The 18,919-nt window shown below is 41.3% G+C and overlaps 1 protein-coding gene across 1 annotated transcript; it reads left to right on the top strand.

Moving 5' to 3' along the window:
- Positions 1 to 1,243: 1,243 nt before the first annotated feature.
- LOC115051122 (TGF-beta receptor type-2) lies at positions 1,244 to 18,914 on the top strand. Its single transcript, XM_029514426.1, has 7 exons — positions 1,244 to 1,831; positions 4,332 to 4,473; positions 5,343 to 5,533; positions 8,715 to 9,490; positions 10,312 to 10,453; positions 17,114 to 17,238; positions 17,911 to 18,914. The coding sequence occupies exons 1-7, from the start codon at positions 1,759 to 1,761 to the stop codon at positions 18,088 to 18,090; spliced, it is 1,629 nt and encodes a 542-aa protein (XP_029370286.1). The 5' UTR covers positions 1,244 to 1,758; the 3' UTR covers positions 18,091 to 18,914.
- The last annotated feature ends 5 nt before the right edge of the window (positions 18,915 to 18,919 follow it).

Below are 18,919 nucleotides of genomic sequence, written 5' to 3'. Positions count from 1 at the left end.
CTTTCATAATGCGCTGCATGTAGTGCTTGTTTGCAGTCAGTGTTATCTCAAGGCATGCGTCCAGAGATTTGTGTCAGGTTTCTCAGTTTGCCTTTCCACTCGACCAAAGCAGTTTACAGGAACACCAAGCACCTGCTATGGAGCATAATACGCATCAGGATGTTTGCTTGGTGCTTGTTTATCTGTGTTTGTGCAACGAGGAGGGGAAATTTTTGTTCAAAGATAGAGGAACACTGAGGAACTTACAGAGAAGGGAAAACTAAAAGTAACAGCCAGATGAAAAAACACTAAAAGGGATCCTATTTAAATAAGCTTTTTTGGGCACACTGGAGTGTTGTGTATTTTCTTGTTGAAGTGAAGCATTATTAAACATTATAAAGCAGTTTGTTTTTGTGTTGTGGTTAGCGAGCAGGATGTTGTGACTCTCTTGGAGGCCACATATGCTGAGGTCAGTGGGGAATGGCCATTTTGGGCTCAAAACGCTGTCGGATCTCCACCTTGTGGCTTGGACCCCATCTTGCAGAGCTGAATGGCTGGAATAGTGCAAACACACACACACACACACACACACACACCCATCCACAACTAAGAAAAAAGAACATGGACTAAATGAAACCTCTCCCTAACATAAAGACTTTTCAAACTCTAATGCACATATTTAGACAGCTACGATTGCCATCTTGGCGTGTATTTGTTTATGTTTCGGATAGCTGACATCATTAACAGTAAGCCTGCTGTCAAATCCTCTCTGATATGATAACTATCACTGGATTAGTCAAATCCTTGCCACACCTTAAAAATATGAGTGATTCTCGGGCAATTTCAGGAGTTATAGGAGCGTCCTTTTGGTCCGCTAACAGCGGTACGAGAGCTGTTAATAAAACGGAGTGAGTAAGAAGTGGTGGAGATCCTGTGTGTGGAGGTATTAGCTCCAGGGTCAAAGGGTCAGCCATGAAACCTGACATCACGGTTGGAGTATGCAGAGCAAACACAAGTCAGCAAAGCAGAGGCGATAGATGCGTAATTCATGGGTGTGACGGTGGACTTAACCTCTTTGTGTCTTCAATAAAAACTAACACTATGGAGCGATAAGGAGGCTTTTGCCATTTCTCCTGCCAATCTTGATCATGAGAATAGACACTTAAATAAGTTTAGTGTGCTCCTAAGTGTTGGTTTGTTTTTTTTTTTGTTTTGTTTTGTTTTTTTAAGTTAAGGCATTTTTGATCCAGCAGTTTTCCTTCTTTTGAGAGGGGACAGTGTGTGGACAGTGGGGAAATTAGATGTGAAAGGTGTGACTTCTCTGGAGTAAATCGTTGTGTTTGCATACTCTCTGCAGCCTTTTGGTCGAGACTTCTGGTTTCTCTGCTATTTTTGAGCATGTCATTTCAAGTCGTGCCTGCTGGGTTTCAGCCTCTTTAATGACACGGTTCAAGACTCCGTGAGCCGCAGGAGTGTGACTGCGAAGTATCAGCAGAAGAAGAAGAGAAGAAGAAGAAGAAAAAAGAAGAAGAAGAAGAAGAAGAAGAAAAAGAAGAAGAAGAAGAAGAAGAAGAAAAAAAGTGTCCAACCCCTCAGAAGATTTCCTGCTTCAGGAGTAGTGCTCAAGCTGTGAGTCATACAGGGCAAGCCCTGCCCGGTGTGTTTACTTTGCAGCTTTCTACCCGGAGCCGTGAAGAGAAGCAACAGGCGGACACTCAGCCTCCGTCGGGCTCTTCGGCTGATTCATGAGAGAGAGGGGAGTTTTTGGTCCGTTTCTAAATGGAGCTACTTCGGTTTTTGGCTTTTTGGTGTGGAACGATACTCTTTGGTAACATCCTGCTCGAGCAGACGGGTGAGTTCAACTTTTATACTGTCAGATTAAAAAAAAAAAGAAAATAAATAAAAGTTGTCAAAGCGGAGTTCACTTCAAGAGACGTCGACCGCTACAAAGTGACGAACGGCCTCCGTCAGAAGAAAGAAATTTAACTTGGTGACCTTTACTGCCTCATTGTATCGCTTTTAATTAAATTGGGGGTGAAAGGAATTGTTTTTATAAGAAAAGAAACTTTTTGTTGTCATTTTTAAAAGCCCCTTATCCGGCGGATGTCACCTGTCTGCCTCCCCCCTCCTCCCCCTCGGGTTATCTCCACGTTTGAAGCGGCGCCACGCCGCCAACTGTGAGGAAGACAGCCGAACACCTTCATCCGTCTCCGGCTCAGTCCCGGCGGCACCAAGTGGCTTTGGCTGCTCCTAATCCTCTTCACCCAACCCCCCCCCCCCCCAGCAGTCTGCAATTATGTCTATCCCTGGGTGACAATTACTACCGTTCAGCCCCTCCTTAACCTGCCTCCTGGGTTAAGATGACGTGCTCTAATGATATAATTACTGCAGCCCAACGCTGCCATCCAGACATGGACTCCCACCATGATCTACCTCAAAACACCTCAGCAGCCCCCCATCAGGCACAGCTGTATAATGATCTGTCACTTTTGAAGGTCAGGTCTGATAGTTTGGATGTTTTTATTTGTGTGTGTGTGTGTGTGTGGGGGGGGGGGGGGGTCCTCTGGGTTAAGAGAAGGCCAGGAAGGTAATATCCTACCAGCTGTCTCAGGTACGCTGCAGCTCCGACTGTGTTTCTGTAAGCTGCCAGGTCTAACCCAACCCCACAGGTTGGAGTGAAATGCCACAGTAGGCTGTTTGTGCCAGGTTAATAGCAAACACACACACACACACACACACACACACACACACACGCACGCACGCTGTACCTTTTGGCTTCAAGTCAGTGTGAAGTCATGAGCAAACAGATACAGAACAGACTTCCTCACTGTGCGCTGACACAGGCAAGAAGGATTCTGCTTTCACTTCGACTTCCTCCTGTCAAAACGTCTTCCTGATCATGTGACTGAACCAAGTCTTGATATTACTATTTCAAACTGTCACCCACCGCTTCAGATACATCGCACGCTTTTCAGGAGATATGTTTTTGTATATCCACACACACACACACACACACACACACACACACACCAGTGAAATGAACCTCCTCCTTTCTTGGTTAAGTCCTATGCTGCATATTCTGGCACTAGTATGATTACTTGGTTTTACTGACCCAAAGTAGTCACATGCTCCTTCTCTTCCTCAGTTTTTGTAATCGGATTCTTTCAAATTCAGTCTTTTACCTCAGCTTATATTTAGTAACGTAACGGTCTGAGGGAGGAGAGTGCAGTGGTAAGCTCTTAAATAGTGAAATTGTTGCCGTCTGTTTTTCACACCTCCCTCTCTGTTTCACTAAACCCACAGCAAGTGGCTGGGTGACTAAACGCGTGCTTTTGGGCACATTGTTCAAATTCATTCCCCCCCAGGTGGATCCTGGGAAATGTTAAATATCCTCTTATGGTTATGGTAACTCTTAAAGCCACAAGATCAATTTTCCACCTGGACTTTAATGTTTCTGGGATAAGGAAAGTAGGACCGGAGAGGTTCCTCACCTTTTTCTTGGCTTCGTCTCTCTTTTCTGCCAAACAGGCACGTTGCCTGGTGGTTCTTATCATTGCCAGGGAGAACTTCAAATTGCAGTCAGAGAATTTCTGTGAAAATACAATTACTCACCGACACATGCACACACAATTCTTCCTCTTTCTTAACATGCTTAGACACTGATACATAACACTGTCCTCCCTCTTTTTGATATTCGTGAACATAACTGGCAAAGGACCTTTCCAGATGGGGAGCCGACTCACCGGCTTTACAAATTAGAGATTTCTCAGCAAGGCGACGCATTTGTGTTTTCTTTGTTTGTTGTGCTTGCCTGTCTGGCAGTTGTCTCCATAGATGATTATCAAACCCACAATCACTCATCATACAATCCTGTCTGTCTTACTGATATGGGTCTGCCTGCTGGCAAAGTCAAGTCTGAACAAGACCAACGGTGGATGCCACTGCAAACCACTCTTATTGTTCTGACTTCACAGGGAACAAATCTGTCCAACCCTCTAAGATGAAATACTTTGGATTTTCTTGTGATTATGGCGAAAATGTACTTCTCTTTATTTACAAATTCCAAAAGACTCTCGCCTTTTAAGGATATTCCACTTTTTTTTTTTTTCTTATCCTGAATGCTTAGTATAACAATTAAGTATAAGGTATGCTAAGTATAATGTGTGTAAATTCCTGTCGATGAGCACTTATTTTAATTGCTAAGGTTGTTTGATATTTTATTGGCTTAGCAGTCCACTGAGCATACAAAGAATGGGTTTGAGTTGAGTTTTTGCAGATTAGATTGAAATTTTCTTTTATCTACATACTCCACTCACTGTCTGTTCTTTCTCAACCCCCTTTTCTTTATTTAGAGGCATATATGATGAAGTTGAAACGGCTGTGCAAGTTCTGTGACGTGCGGGCAACCAGCTGTACGGGCAAAGGGAGCTGTAAGGTGGAGTGCGAAATCACATCTATTTGCCCCCACAATGATGAAGTGTGTGTCAGTATTTGGTAAGTGTCTAGTGGACCAAATACAATGGTTGTGGTCTCCAAAAAAAAAAAAAAAAGTTGTACTTTAAGTTAAAAGGGCATTTTACATTGTATTCGGATGTTCAGATCATCCCACTGCATGTATAAACAAAGAAGAAAGGAAATGAGGCCACACAAGATGCTCCTTTATTCATCCCGTCAGGCTTCATCTCCTGCCTGAAGCCTTAAAATTACTTCCTTGAAGTGACCTTTTCCTTTGAACACTTTGTCAGTCAGCATTATGGTGGAGACAGTTGGCTGGATTATGATAGCGCACAAGCACCCAACCACCCATCAGCATCAGATCTGACTCCAAATGTGAGAAGCAGCAGGAAGCAGATTTGTGTTGGTATTAAAAGCTTAAGGCCATCCTGCAGTTTCTCATTATATTAGCAATGTAACGGGTGTGTTAGGAGCTGAGGTTAGCAGAAAGCTAATGGGCAGCATCACCTCTTTTAAAATGCCTCTCACAAAAGCGTGGCCAGTCCTGCTCAACAGTGAAGACAAATTTTAAATATGTATGCTTGTGTGGGTTCAGGGTTTTTCCCTCGTTTCCCGTTTGTAATAATATTTCAGTATCTTGCTGTTTGCAAACATAACCTCTGTTCTGTCATTTACATAACGCTGAGACTGTGGACCAAATTTGGCATTTGCAGTTACCACTTTATCACTGTATGCCCGAAAATTTGTATTATTTTCACAACCGCACTCTGTCATTATTACCTTGGACCATGACTTTTCAGGTCTCTGAATACAGGTATGCCCAGGCTCAAAAGTCCTCAGTCTACAGAGACTGAAAATGAAAACCAGTAAATGAAAGGATTTTCATTTGTACGGTTTCTTTTTCTAAGGAGGAAGAAAGATGACAATATTACCTTCGATACAGTCTGCCACAACCCAGCTCAGAAGCTGCATGGCCTTCTCTTGGATGATTACAACAACAGCAAGTGCGAGATGAAAGAAAGAAAGGGCATGGGCTCCCAGTTTTTCATCTGTTCCTGCTCTGAGGATGAGTGCAATGAGCAAGTTTTTTTTAACCCAAGTAAGTTTAATTTTTCTGTTTTTGCTAAATTATTTTGATGTTTTTGTTGTTTTCTTGGTGGATCCCTCTCAGTCCTCTGACTTCCTCCCACAGTCCATGTTTAGGTTAATCACTGACTCTAAATTGCCTGTAGGTCTGAGTGGGAGTGTGAGTGGTTTTTTGTCTCTGCATGTCTGTACATGTTGTCCTGCAATAGACTGTCAGCTTGTCCACAGTGTAGCCCGCCCTCGCCCAGTGTTAGCTGGAATTGGCTCCAGCCCACCGTGACCTAAAGCGGTATAGATAACAGATGGATGTTTGTTTGGCCACTGTCAGAGGAATAAGCTGTAAACACATAATTGAAATATAGTATAAAGTTCCATATTTACACATCCCAGTAACATTAGCATTCATTTGCATTTGTGATTTCACTGACATGCTGAATGTTTGCCCGATCCTCATCTGTGTTTACTTTTGAAGTGTGTTACCAGAATAGTGGAAACATTTTGGTCGTTTGGTGTTGGGCAGGCTTCTCTCTGATGGTTTGTCAGAGGTTGTTTGCTGCACACAGCTCCCTGCTCGAAACACGGATGTGCAGTAAAATTGCAGGAGCTTAAACCAGAACAATGCCAAAAGACTTGGTCGAGCACAGTTAGGTGATCACTTTTTGTTGGTTCATCACCAGGAGCCACCTCTCTCACGTTGCACTTAGTCATTTAAACTGTGGTTTATATAAAAGTATTAATCAGATCAACTTTAAGCTATACAAACTTACACAAGGCTCCTACTAATGTGTCTTTTGTTGTAGTGAGCCAAAAGTGCACAAACACTGCATTACCATGTAAGAAGTGGTGCGTTTTGGTTCTTACATCTGTACAACATAACATGGTAACGTCATAGTCACGGTCGACCTAATATTATTATGCCAGTTCCTGTCTGCTTGTCATGTAAGTCTTGATGCATGAACGTTAACACGTGTGCACTGTAGGACTCTCCAGAAACATGATTACAAACAGATTTTTGAGACATTGCCCCACAGACTCCAGTTACAACATGGGCCCTGGAATCAAATATATTTTGACTACAGCATCCAGGCAATAATAACACAGGGGTACATTTCTGAGACCTGGCTGTGCACCGAGGGCCAAATTGAAAGCATCTGCACGGTGTAAACTACGTCATGGAAATCCATTCGCACACTGTTGAGAATGTCTGTGCGCTTTCTGTAACTTCTCAGTGAGAAGTTGTGTGTCGTAATGATGAAACTCCAGGAGCAATAAAGAATTTTGAGGAAATAATACCAGTAATTCTGATTTGCTATGAGTAAGGGACCAAAGAATTTTTCGGATTTCTCTGAGGGTGTTACATTTCCCATAACTGAACTGTAAAATAAACTATTGCAAGACTTTGTACCAAAATATGTTATTAACATACCAGCTTAAATAGGCCTATAGCTGGAAACAGTAGCCACCTTTTTATTTCACTGTACTATCAGTCTTCTCAGATAACTCTTGGGGGGGGCAAATGTGCATATTTTATTTTGCAATCAAGTTGAGGGTAGAACATTTAAGTTTAAGGAAAATCTGAATTGAAGAGGCTATAACTAGGGGGGGCACCAGATCCCAATCCTTCAAGTGTAAATTTCATGTGTGATTCAGTTGTGGCCACTCACTCAGTGTTTTGTCCAGAACATTCAGTATTTCATAATATAAGTGAGGCTCTGGCCAAAGCTGTGTGGGAGAGTCCAGGAGGCATAGTGACAGGTTTGTTGTGAGAAATAGCTCCTCACTTTAAAAAATCAAAACAAACTGGCCGGGGCCATGTTGAGGATTTCAGACATGTGGTTTCCTGTTGAGAGAAAAAAGATTGAGCGAACCAGAGGGTTTGACTGGCACGTCAACCAAACGCCTTCACAATTCATCCTCCACCCATATTTTAACCTGGCTCTGCCCCCTTCATCTAGGCCTGCCTAGATGAAGGGGGCTGTTTACCCCTTTCTGTTTTTATAAGGAAAAACATTATCTCATTTTGCTTTGAAATGGTTTTCATCTCACATTTAGCAACCGTAATCTTCTGCTAAATTTCAAATGTAATGCTTAACAAAGCTCTGTGGCAACTAAACAAGGCAGCACGTAAATGATTAAATTTAGAACTCATTAAATCTGAGACAGTTGGGAATTTTCTCAGTTGGTCTGTTGTGTCTGTGATTATATACTTTTAATAGGTCTTCTTTTGTGTCTGCTACTTCGAAAACTGGACCATACACACAGCATAAACATAAACTTTAACAGTTTGCCAAAACCGTAGCAGCTACCAGACACACCGCTTAAATTATAAGAATCAGACACAAACTATAAAGAGAAACAATATGTGGTTGACTGGATTAGGGTTTGGAGCAGTTTCTCTTTGTGGCCTGGACTTTCTGTTGCTTATAGACTCTCCACAGAAAGGTCAGGTTCTTCCGCTGTTCTGAGAATACCAATTTATTCTGGTACTAGATTAAATCTGCTGCAATAGAAATTGAGCTGTATTTGTTTGTATTGTGGCGGGCAAATTCTTTTATGCACATGATCGTTCCAAAAAAATCACAGATGGAAATTTACAGCGTTTCCTTCACTCAGAGAAGAGAATAATTCTGTAAACACTGTGGATCGATACAAATGCGGTTGCTAAATTATAGCCATGTTGTTATGTTATATAAAAACACATGATCTTCAGTGTGTGTGTGTGTGTGTGTGTGTGTGGATGAAATTGTAGATTGTTCAAATGTTTCTGAATGTGTGGCATTTTTTTGGAATCTACAATTCCATTACAACTTGGCAATATAGTAAATAGCCCTTGCTATTGTCAAGTGGATTTTTATATTAAATTGCTTGGGCCACTCAGGGCAGAACAATAAACTGTAACACGACAGTGACGTATTATCACCCAGTTGCTCACATTTTTAGCAGACAAAACACTAATATTAAGCCATTCCAGCTGCTTAAAGAATATGTATTTCTTAAACTCTGGTATTTCCTTGTCATTATGGGGTATATTAGGTCGAAAGCTGTAAAATAAGTATGAAACGGTCTTCATACTTTGTGTATGTGTCTGTCTGTGTGTGTGTGTGTCTGTCTGTCTGTCTGTCTGTCTGTGTCTGTGTCTGTGTCGTCTTATGGACATCCTCATCATCTCAATCCTTTGACCTTGGTTTTGTCAGACATGGATTCCCAGGTGGTAGCAGTCATCCTAGTGAGCCTGGTGCCTCTGCTCATCATGACGATCGTCGTCATCACTTTCTTCTACTGCTATCGGGTCTATCGCCAGCGGCAAGCCAACTCCAGGCGGAAGAAGGGTGATCCACACGACTTCAGTGATGCTCGCGCCATCATAATAGATGATGAAGGTTCGGACAGCAGCTCCACACTCGCCAATAATCTCAACCACAACACAGAGCTGCTGCCCATCGAACTGGACGTTCAGGTTGGAAAAGGACGCTTTGCAGAAGTTTACAAAGCCAAACTGAAGCAGGGCTCCTCGGTCAGCGAGGAACAGGGCTTTGAGACGGTGGCCATCAAGATTTTCCCATGTGAGGAGTACGCTTCCTGGAAAACCGAGAAGGAGATCTTTTCAGACGCAGATTTGAGGCATGATAATGTGCTGCATTTCCTGACAGCAGAGGAGCGGAGCTTGCAGAGGCAATACTGGCTGATAACAGCGTACCAGCCGAGAGGAAATCTCCAGGAGTATCTGAGTCATCATATTATCAGCTGGCATGACCTGTGGCTGATCGGGAGTTCACTAGCCCGTGGAGTGGCTCACCTTCACAGTGACCACACCCCCTGCGGCCGCCACAAGGTGGCTATCGCACACAGGGACATTAAGAGCTCCAACATTCTGGTGAAAAGTGACCTGACTTGCTGTCTGTGTGACTTTGGCCTGGCACTCCGGCTGGACAGCAATTTGTCTGTGGATGAGCTGGCCAACAGTGGGCAGGTAAAGCTTTCTAATCCTAAATTTGGGGGATTTATTAGCTTTCACTTGGCTTCTGATCTCTGAGGAGATAAGACATAAATCCTCTCCTGATATAATTTGTGCTTTGAGCCCAGACACAGTCCGCTCTGAGCGCTGCCTTATTTTTCTCAGAAGATATTTATCCAAGCCTGAAAAGAGCTATCAATCAAACTTTTCATTTCTGATCCTCATCGTTCAGGGGTATTATCTCTAAATATTTGTCATTCTCTGTATCATATTCCCTGATGTTTAATGCTGATAGAAATTCAGCTGTAATTCTTCTAAGGTTGTCATTTTATTACAGTTGCTGGGCAAACAGGCCTGATTGAGTCTTAATGGACTCATTACGCTGATATAATGGGCCAAAGTCATATTAGGCTCTCCTATTGAAATTACTCATTAAGACCTCGCCTTTTCCTGTACAGCATGCCTAATGCAATGTAATGACCTTAATGCATTTAGAGGAGGTCTCAGTAAACACCTCCTCCTTTTCAAGGTAGTAATCATGTTCAGACTAACAAGGTGCTATTCAGCTCTGAGACACCTTTTGTTTTTCCACCTATTTAATATATCAAACAAGATTATACTCATAAATGTGATTTGACATTTTACTGCAGCACGAAATTACCAACCGTCTTCACTCAAGATTAATGCTGCAATGTAGTTCTTACTGCTAAGATGTTCTGCTTAGCCAAGCTCGTCCCCCTGTTTGGTAGTTTAACTAGCCTTATTCATCCTTTTTAATCATTCATCAAGTACTTCAATGACCTCGAGCCCTGTCTCCCTTTCGTCTTTCTCCTCAGGTGGGCACAGCCAGATATATGGCCCCAGAAGTGTTGGAGTCTAGAATCAACCTGGAAAACATTGAGTCATTCAAACAGGCTGATGTTTACTCCATGGCTCTTGTACTTTGGGAGATCATCTCCAGGTGTAGTGCAATTGGAGGTAAGATCCATTTAGAGGCATGGCTCCGCAGCTGACCTTACAAACACATCTCTGCTTATCACGTTTGAATCATAAAGCATAAAGCACAACAGAATTCAGGATGGCCAAAAGAGTAAGAGTCAAAGAAATTTGTGTCACTGGTATTGAATTAATATTTTAATATGAATGTTAATATGGCAGCTTTCGCCAAAAGCAACTTACAGCTAATCATTTATGTATGTCAAAATGTTTATTTATTTTTTATGCCAAATAATTTCATCCAAAAAGCAGTCAGGCCTCTACTGAAACCAGATCAAAAATATTTAGTTTTTTTTAGCTTGATTAACTCTCAGTAAACAAAAAAATTTGGATTAATAATTAATTGAAATAAAACATTGCTGAAGTACTGTGTGAATAAATAACTATTCAAGTCAGCCACTAAATCATTTGCAGACTGCTCTTACTGCATATGGGAGGAATGCATGAGATGGAGCCAACCTGACAGGCCTGTATCTTGGCCAAAGTTTGTTTAACTATACCACAAAGGAAATATATGTATGCTGTGGGTATGCATATTACCCATCTGGATTTCTGTTCTTTTATGGCTTAAAACTGTCAGACAACTAGAGGGCTGATATCCGTGTCTCACTTAGATATACTGTATTTGATATTTTCTTTGTGTTTTTGAAGACTTCCTGATAGACGGACTCCTTTGGGGAATTTTTTGAAAATATTCTTTGTTTCTATCTGTGTGTTTTACATATTAAGTTAAAGTGAAATTTAAAAGACAACTTTTAGTTTTGAGGGGTAATGTGTAGTAAAAAAAAAAAAAAAACACGTTACTTTTTAACTCCCAACAAGAAAATCTGATTTCACACAAGCTTGAACTCCGCTTTCAAACAGGTTTCTAGGATCATCTAGGCTTTCTCAACATTCCCTTTGAGAAATATGAGCAGTTGTGTTTTGTGGATATCTTAACTAAACATGAAGTTGTTTCCATCCCAATAAATTGTTTAGCTGACTGTAAACAGAGTAAACATCATTTGTGGCCTTTAGTTAATAATTGAGAACCACGTTTTCTTTGTTAATTCTGAGTTTAACCTTGGTTTTTGAGCATAAGAGGAATCAATAGGAACACTGATTGATTGCATTCCCTTTGGATTCTCAGAATTAATGGGAAAAGAAAAAACTGCCTCCACAGCTCAAATGACCTCTAAGGAATAAAGGCCTTTACCAATTAGAAAGCCAGTGACCAACTCCATCTCGAGCTCAGTCTGTGGATGTGTGACATCTGACAGGACCCTCCACATCCCATTAATCACTGTGGGAACAAAATCTGAGAGTGACAAATACATAGTCCATCTTTGTGAGGTCTCAAGGATCAACTTTCACTTTACTAATGTACCGTTACTTGTGTTTGTCATTCCATAACAAAAACAAGGCCAGGGTATTTTCAAATATTAGAAATGGGGGATTATCGGAGTGTAAACCACAGTACAGTATTTCACGTCAACAGCAAGTCATTTGTTTTCACTTCCCCTCAGTGTCTCTGTGGTCCAGTTTGTTTCTCTGACTGCTCCTGTCTTTATTGTGTCAAGAGCAGTGATTGAAAGCCGGGTATGGGCCAGAACGCTTCTACTTTGGTGTTTTCCTGTTCTGCCCCCATAACACACTCCCCCACAGGGCCCCTTTAAAATGTATCGCACAGTTACATTGCCCATGAGATCTCTGACGAAAAAAAAATAAATAAAAATATGGCCGAGTGGCCCACAATCCGCTTTGCTTTTCCTTCCCAACAGCAAGAATATGTGTTCCCTGTGGGTACACCTTTGAAAACAAAATAAACTCTTTCCTGTTTTGCAAAGAGCACAGTCCTAAGACACATTGTTCCTCACATTAAGTTGACTTTGAAAATATGGACGTCTCCCTTTCACAAGGATGTTTTGTAGCTAATATCTCTGGAGACCAGACCAGACAGGATACACACTGGTAGAGATGGACTAAACAAATTCAGGCTCTTTCAGTAAAAGTGTGGCTTCACTTGGTTACCTCTGGAAGGACAGCAGCTTTACTCAACTCACTCGGCCTCCTCCATCCATTTGATTCACTTCTCAGTTTATGCATTTAAGTCTTTCCACCCTTTATTTATCTCTCAACCAACATGCTAGCCAAAGACATCTGCAAACATTATTTTAGATCCAGTTAAAACATGTTTTTTATGTTTTGTTTATTTGCACAAGAACTGAATCGTTCATTCTTGACTCTCAGTTCAAGTTTATCTACACTTCTCTCCCCCTCTCTGTCTGTCTTTTTCTTCCTACCCTGAGGCAGGTGAGGCAGCGATTAATTACTCTCTCACTACACCACAGCAGTGGAGACAGCCATCCAGTTTTACTCGAGCCAGCACAGACAGACAGGGAAGACAAGCTAGCGTAGATTTATTGCAGAAAGGGGAAACAGAAGGGTTCCCGTCACACCCAAAGCCCAGAATAGACACTGAGGACAGAAACCACTGAGATAGTTTGTATGTTTTTCCCGTGTTCTGTCTATCTAGTATTTCAAAATTTGCCAACTCTCAAGAGGCAAGAAGAGCGGCGAAATCTGCCACTCATAAATTGAAAAGCAAAGGCAAAAGCAAAGTAAAAATGTGTAAACCCAGAAAGTGTCGTCCTAACCCTTGAAGATAGTGTGCTAGCAGAGATCTGGTGCCATGGCAGTAAAGTAACTAAAACTGAGGAGTATGTGCACAGTGTGTTTAAAAAGCTTCATACTTTAATGCTGACAGTCTCTTGTTTTTCCTGAAGTCATCAAGTCCCTGTAGGTCCATGAGTCACTTATGACTCGTTGATAACTCATCTCACTTGAGACAAAATATGAGCATGGGTGAAGAGACATGCACGAACATTGTATATGTCCCAGGACATAAGTATAATGACCTGGGTGAAGCCTTGTTTCCAGTAGCCTGCCTTGTATCTGATGCCACCTGCCTGTGTGTGTGTCTGTGGAAGACAGATGTCTGATCAGCCATCTCAGCGGCTCAGAGTCTCAGTGGCAGACAGCCACATAGCTGCTTTGTCACAGTTCCTGAGGCCATGGTCTGCTCTCAGTTCTGCCAGGCAAGAAGAACACAGCCGTCTGTCGACAGCTCCAGTCAGCCAGCCATGAGCCACCACTTTGCCTTCTTTATTTTCCAAAAGTATGAAGACAGAGAACGAGTGAGAGGGAAAGGGAGAGATGAACAAAATTCAGAGAGAAGGAAAAGCTGGAATCATGGCTGAGGCTTTTCTGTCTCTCTCTGTTCCCTAAAATGTCTCTCCTGTATAATTTAGCTACTGCAGATTTACAGCTTGGGAAGACTATGAAGGCGTTCCTCAGGCGGGTGGGGCTAAGTAGTGGGATAATAGTGGAGTGGCGTTGAACGTGGAGCTACAGAGAAATGCCTTCAGTCCCTAGAGGGTGAGGGTTGGCCAGACTGGAGAAGAGGAGAGGTTAGGGCAGCTGTTCTCCAGATGTCAGACCATCAGCTCCTCCAGGACTTTGGGCCGGATGGCTTAGAGTATGTGTGTGCCCAATCGAAACACTCGATTGGGCACAAACTGGGGACTGTGTGTGTGTGTGTGTGTGTGTGTGTGTGTGTGTGTGTGTGTGTGTGTGTGTGTGCGTGCGCGCGCCTCATTGAAGTTGCATCCATGGTGATCTAAAATAGCTCTGGCCATCTTTAATGGGGTTATGTGAAGGTTAGGGTGCGTACGGTAGGGTGAGCCTGCCAGGCAAGTTCCATGTGTTCAAAAGTAAGCTCAGCTAATGTGTAGCACACATGTATGCATATGTACTAAATGAGTTTAACAACCTGTGAGGAACAATAAACAAGTGTCGCAGCCACCACAGCCTAATGAAAACCAGCACAGATGGCTAGGTTTGGATTTGTCGAGCTGTTGTTCCAGACGTGCAGACTTTGGAAATCAGACAGGGATGCTGTGATCACATTACTACTTTTATTTCCAAGTTACATGTTGAAACCATGTTTGGATCTGTTTTCCTGCATGATTTATGTGTTTAGTTTAGTTTCTACAGTTTTTTCCTTTTTTTTTTTTTTTTTTTTTCAGTTTTTATGCCTTGTTGATAATGACGTGGACAAAAATGTAAATATCATGAAGCAGGGGCACAAGAATATCAAACTAAATATTTGGATTATGCTTAGTCCCTATTTTTGCTATCGTAACATTTGATTTTTTTTTTTTTTTTTGTCTTTCTCACTATTTGCCTTTTTTTTTCCTGTTGTGTTGGACTTAAGTGTAAACACAAACTAAATTTGACATGTCTGTAATGAATCACAGCACTTCTTAGGGGTCACATCTCCCCAGTCTGCCGCTGAAATGAACTGAATTTCTCTTGGCTGCAGATTCCACGACAGTTTCTACAGGCATGTCTGACAAGTAGCACTGGAAAATAGACATTAAGGATGAAATATGTGCATGCAATGCAAAATTTAGCTCACCTACATTTCAGCTGTTGTAGGAAGCACAGTGTAGGTTTTTGATTGTTAGTGTGCTGAACTTGTTATATGGGATTGCAGAAATGTTGTTGAGATGCAGTGTGTTACTTTTGCAAACCACAGCACTCCTCACTTCCCTGTGCCGAGTTTTCAATAGTTCCTGGTAGTTCAGAGTTTAATTTAAGGTTTGCCTGGAAAAACCGTCTTTCCCTTTTTTAAACCGGATTTGTCAGTGTTTCCATTCTAGAAAACACACTTTTGTTTACACTGTGAAGTGCTCAATAGTATGATTTATACATCGTGGTTGCCGTTGTTTGGGGATGGTTTGGGGAGTTGATTTGTAGCTAGTATGCTGTTATGTTCTCTCTCTCTCGCTCACCCTCTCCCTTGAACATTGACTTGATAACAAGGTGAAGCTTTTAAACCAAAACAGAGGAACCTGGCTTTCAAAAAAAAATGTACAACTTCTGCAGAAGAAACCTCTGCTCTGTTGTTGCGTTATTCTGTGTCCAAGAAGTCTAAATATCCTGTCAGCAGGATCTTGGCTTCCTGTCAGTTTCTTTTCAACATGCTTTGTAAGAGTGAAATGAAACCATGATCTTGTTTATCCTATAAACTGTATTCTAATACGTGGATGGTCTGTTCCAGTAGCAATCCCATCAGATTTGTTCTGATCCTGAATTTGGCATGTATAATCATTAACTTTTTTTCAGTTTGTTTGCAGACACCATGTTTGACTTGGCTGATTGCTCACCAGCTCACCAGTTTTGAAAACTCTGTAGGACAGATTTACATGCCACAAAATGCAGGGCAAATATCCACTAGACCTTTTATTCAGTGTGTGTATACAGGAGTTGATTACAAGATCTGTGATTCCACTGCGTCGTAGGTGTATTGTTTGAGTAAATGAGAGCACAGAGGACTCAAGTCCAGCATTAGGTTGTATAAGATCTGCAATCTAAGAAAAACAAATGGAAACCAAATCTCTCCACACCCTGCGGTCGACTAAACAAACAACTTCTATTAAGTACAGAGAGCAGCTACACACCACTATATATTAAGATTGTCACGGTTAATCATTCCTTATTGTTTGTAGTAAAAAAAAAAAAAGCCACATTCAAGCTTGATTTGAATGTGGTCTTTTTGAAATCATTACTTACTGCAGCACATGAAAGAGGATCTTATTTCCATCAAAAGTTAATCGTGACACAGTCAACAAGAATTTGGACGCACCCTAAAAGAAAGTGAAATGTTCTTTTTATCTGTGTGTGTTTGAAGGCTTTTTTCTGTCTCTGTCTGGGGTTATATGTGGAATACCGTGGGATTGGCAAACTGGTATTTTGCTCCTGGTCATCTTTTAATAATGATGAAAATGAGCTAATTACTTGCTTCAGTGTTAACACTGACGTCTCCCTCATCAGAATATGTTTTCCCTCTGTGGATTCTTTAAAACTTCCTTTAATATAGAAGTTGCCTGCACTTCAAAGCAAATTGGAAATTGATTTGATGACTTAATGCAAATATACACTGATTAACAATGACATATTTTTATGACTTAATTTAGTAATTTTTAATATACACTGCTGAAAATTTAAGGAAACACTTAATAATCACGTGTGTGTGTGTGTTATCCCGCCTGCCTGATTTTTTTTTTTTTTTTGTTTGTTTGTTTGTTTGTTTAGTTTTGTGTTTTGCCGGTGTGCTTGTCACTACTGGTAATATGAGGTGGTACCTGCAGCCCAATCAGGTTACACTGCCAGTTACTCCAGGATAGGTTGTTGCACAAAGGTTTGCTGTCTCACAACAGCCTCTAGGAGGAACAGGACCAGCCAAAAATGCTGTTGCAATGTTTCTAACCAAACAGAAGGGGTACTCAGAAAGGAACTGAATGAGCATGGCATGATTGCCTAACGTCCACTTGCTTGGAAATCACAAGAGCCCACAAGACAGTTTGTGCTGCTTTAGTGATATTCAAAGTTTGCAACTTACAGTTTTAATTTAGAGCCCAGACGTGTTGTCAATGTGGGTGATTTGGTGCACTGCCAACTGATTTAGCTCTTCTTTTGAAGAGCGTCAGTCAGCAGGGGGGAGTTTGCCTCAGAGTGTTTTGCTTGTCTAACAGAACCACAGTTCAACATCTAGATATTACCTTTTTAATGTCTCTCTTATTTGTGGTTTGAATACAGAAGTGAAAGAGTATGAGCCACCCTTTGGGAATCTGAGGGAGCACCCATGTGTAGAGAGCATGAAGGACAGTGTTCTCCGAGACAGAGGAAGGCCTGAGATCCCCAACAGCTGGCTCAACCATACAGTAAGAAGCATCAACACAAACTGAACATACATTCAGTCTATGGAAAACCTAACTATATAAACTGTGACTGCTTTTTATCACGTCAGTTTTTAGTTGTGACTAGGTGCAAATCTTTGACTCTGGAATATTTACACCAATGATAATGCTGCAAAATTCAGCACTTCCTTTTGGGATAACCTAAAAATTGCATTGTATATTCCTCCTAACTAACCACGTCATGGAACTGTGGAAACAACTATCTAAATCTGAGAACTAAAACTAAGAACTAAAAATCCCCTTTGTACATTTCTGCATTTCCACTGCATCTGAGGAGCAGTGGAATTTCAGTGAACTGATTTTATAATTAGAAACAAATGTATTTATGAAATCTTGCTTTTGACACGAAACAAAACAGCCCTAAAATATTCACAGCTTAGATCAGTTAATCAGGAATAGCCTTTATCTGCTTAGGTCCTGAGAAGATTCATGACTAGTATGTGTTGTCCTTTTTTATTATAATTTGACCTCTTTTACTAATTTCACTCTTAGGAAACTAATTGGGAAGCGCAGATTGAATCAGATAGAAGCACACATGAATGCCCATGGTTTCAGCTGAAGTGATTATACTTTCTCAGTTGGATTTGCCCCAAGACTTTATTTTTAACTATCTGTGCTCCATCGCTCCCCCTGCAGGGCATCCAGATGGTGTGCGCCTCTATAGAGGAGTGCTGGGACCACGACCCGGAGGCCCGTCTGACAGCCCAGTGTGTTGCCGAGCGCTTCGACGACATGGACTACCTGGACAAGCTGTCAGATCGTTCTGACTCGGAGGAAAAGATCCCAGAGGAAATCTTTGTTGTGGATGAGAAGTAGGGCTCAGCAGAAACACTGCCCCCATTGGGGAAGTTGAGGAATTACAACCAAGCAGGTGGGAGAGAAAGACATTCCAGTGGACGCTCGGTTTGCTATGGATTTGTCACGATGTGTGATGAAGGAGCAAACCAGAAAATTGTGTAGAAGGAAATGAATTGAAATGGCTTTATATACAGAATATATATCAGGACTATCAATATAAACATCAATGACCTGATTTCTTTTCCTCTACACACTTCAAAGAGTCGCTCAAGTCAGAAACAAACAGGGAAATCACATTATTAAGCTTTTATTTTTTAACCAAATACTATTTGCACTTTATCAATATCTATGCACACCAAAAGATATAAATATATATTCAGTTATATTTTGACAGTACATTTCAGGTATAGGAAAAGAAAGGGCCAGATATATTTTGAAAAGAGGGTAAAAGGGAGAAATGCAAAATGTTAATGACACTAATAACATAGGCATTATTGGTAGATATGCAGGGAAAGCTGATATTAATTCTGAACTGCAAAATAAAACTTCCAAAGTTAGTTTAAATGAGAATGGGGAGCATATAGATATGTATATGTGTGCATGTGTGTATATGTGTGTGTATACACATTTTTACTCAGAGGATTCTGTTCCCGAAAATAGGAAGTCTGCTTAGTCAGACCGAGGAAATAACACATCGGGAAGAGACAAATGTATATAGGATTGTTAACTGGACTGTAAAGTAGCCCGCTGCCTACATGCCATTAAAAAAAAATGAACTTGTTTATAAAGATTTTGTTACAGAAAAGGGAATTCAACTCAATCAAGTCATAATTAAACGTGTTACAGT

The sequence above is a fragment of the Echeneis naucrates genome, chromosome 11 (genome assembly GCF_900963305.1).
Source record: "Echeneis naucrates chromosome 11, fEcheNa1.1, whole genome shotgun sequence".
In the NCBI taxonomy this organism is placed as follows: Eukaryota; Metazoa; Chordata; class Actinopteri; order Carangiformes; family Echeneidae; genus Echeneis; species Echeneis naucrates.
The sequence above is the reverse complement of the archived record's forward strand: the minus strand, read 5'-3'. Positions and strand labels throughout refer to the sequence as shown.

Coding starts and splice junctions, on each gene's coding strand:
- LOC115051122 (XM_029514426.1), top strand. CDS start 1,759: ATGGAGCTACTTCGGTTTTTGGCTTTTTGGTGTGGAACGATACTCTTT. Junction 1,832..4,331: donor CATCCTGCTCGAGCAGACGG/GTGAGTTCAACT, acceptor TTCTTTATTTAG/AGGCATATATGATGAAGTTG. Junction 5,534..8,714: donor GCAAGTTTTTTTTAACCCAA/GTAAGTTTAATT, acceptor TGGTTTTGTCAG/ACATGGATTCCCAGGTGGTA.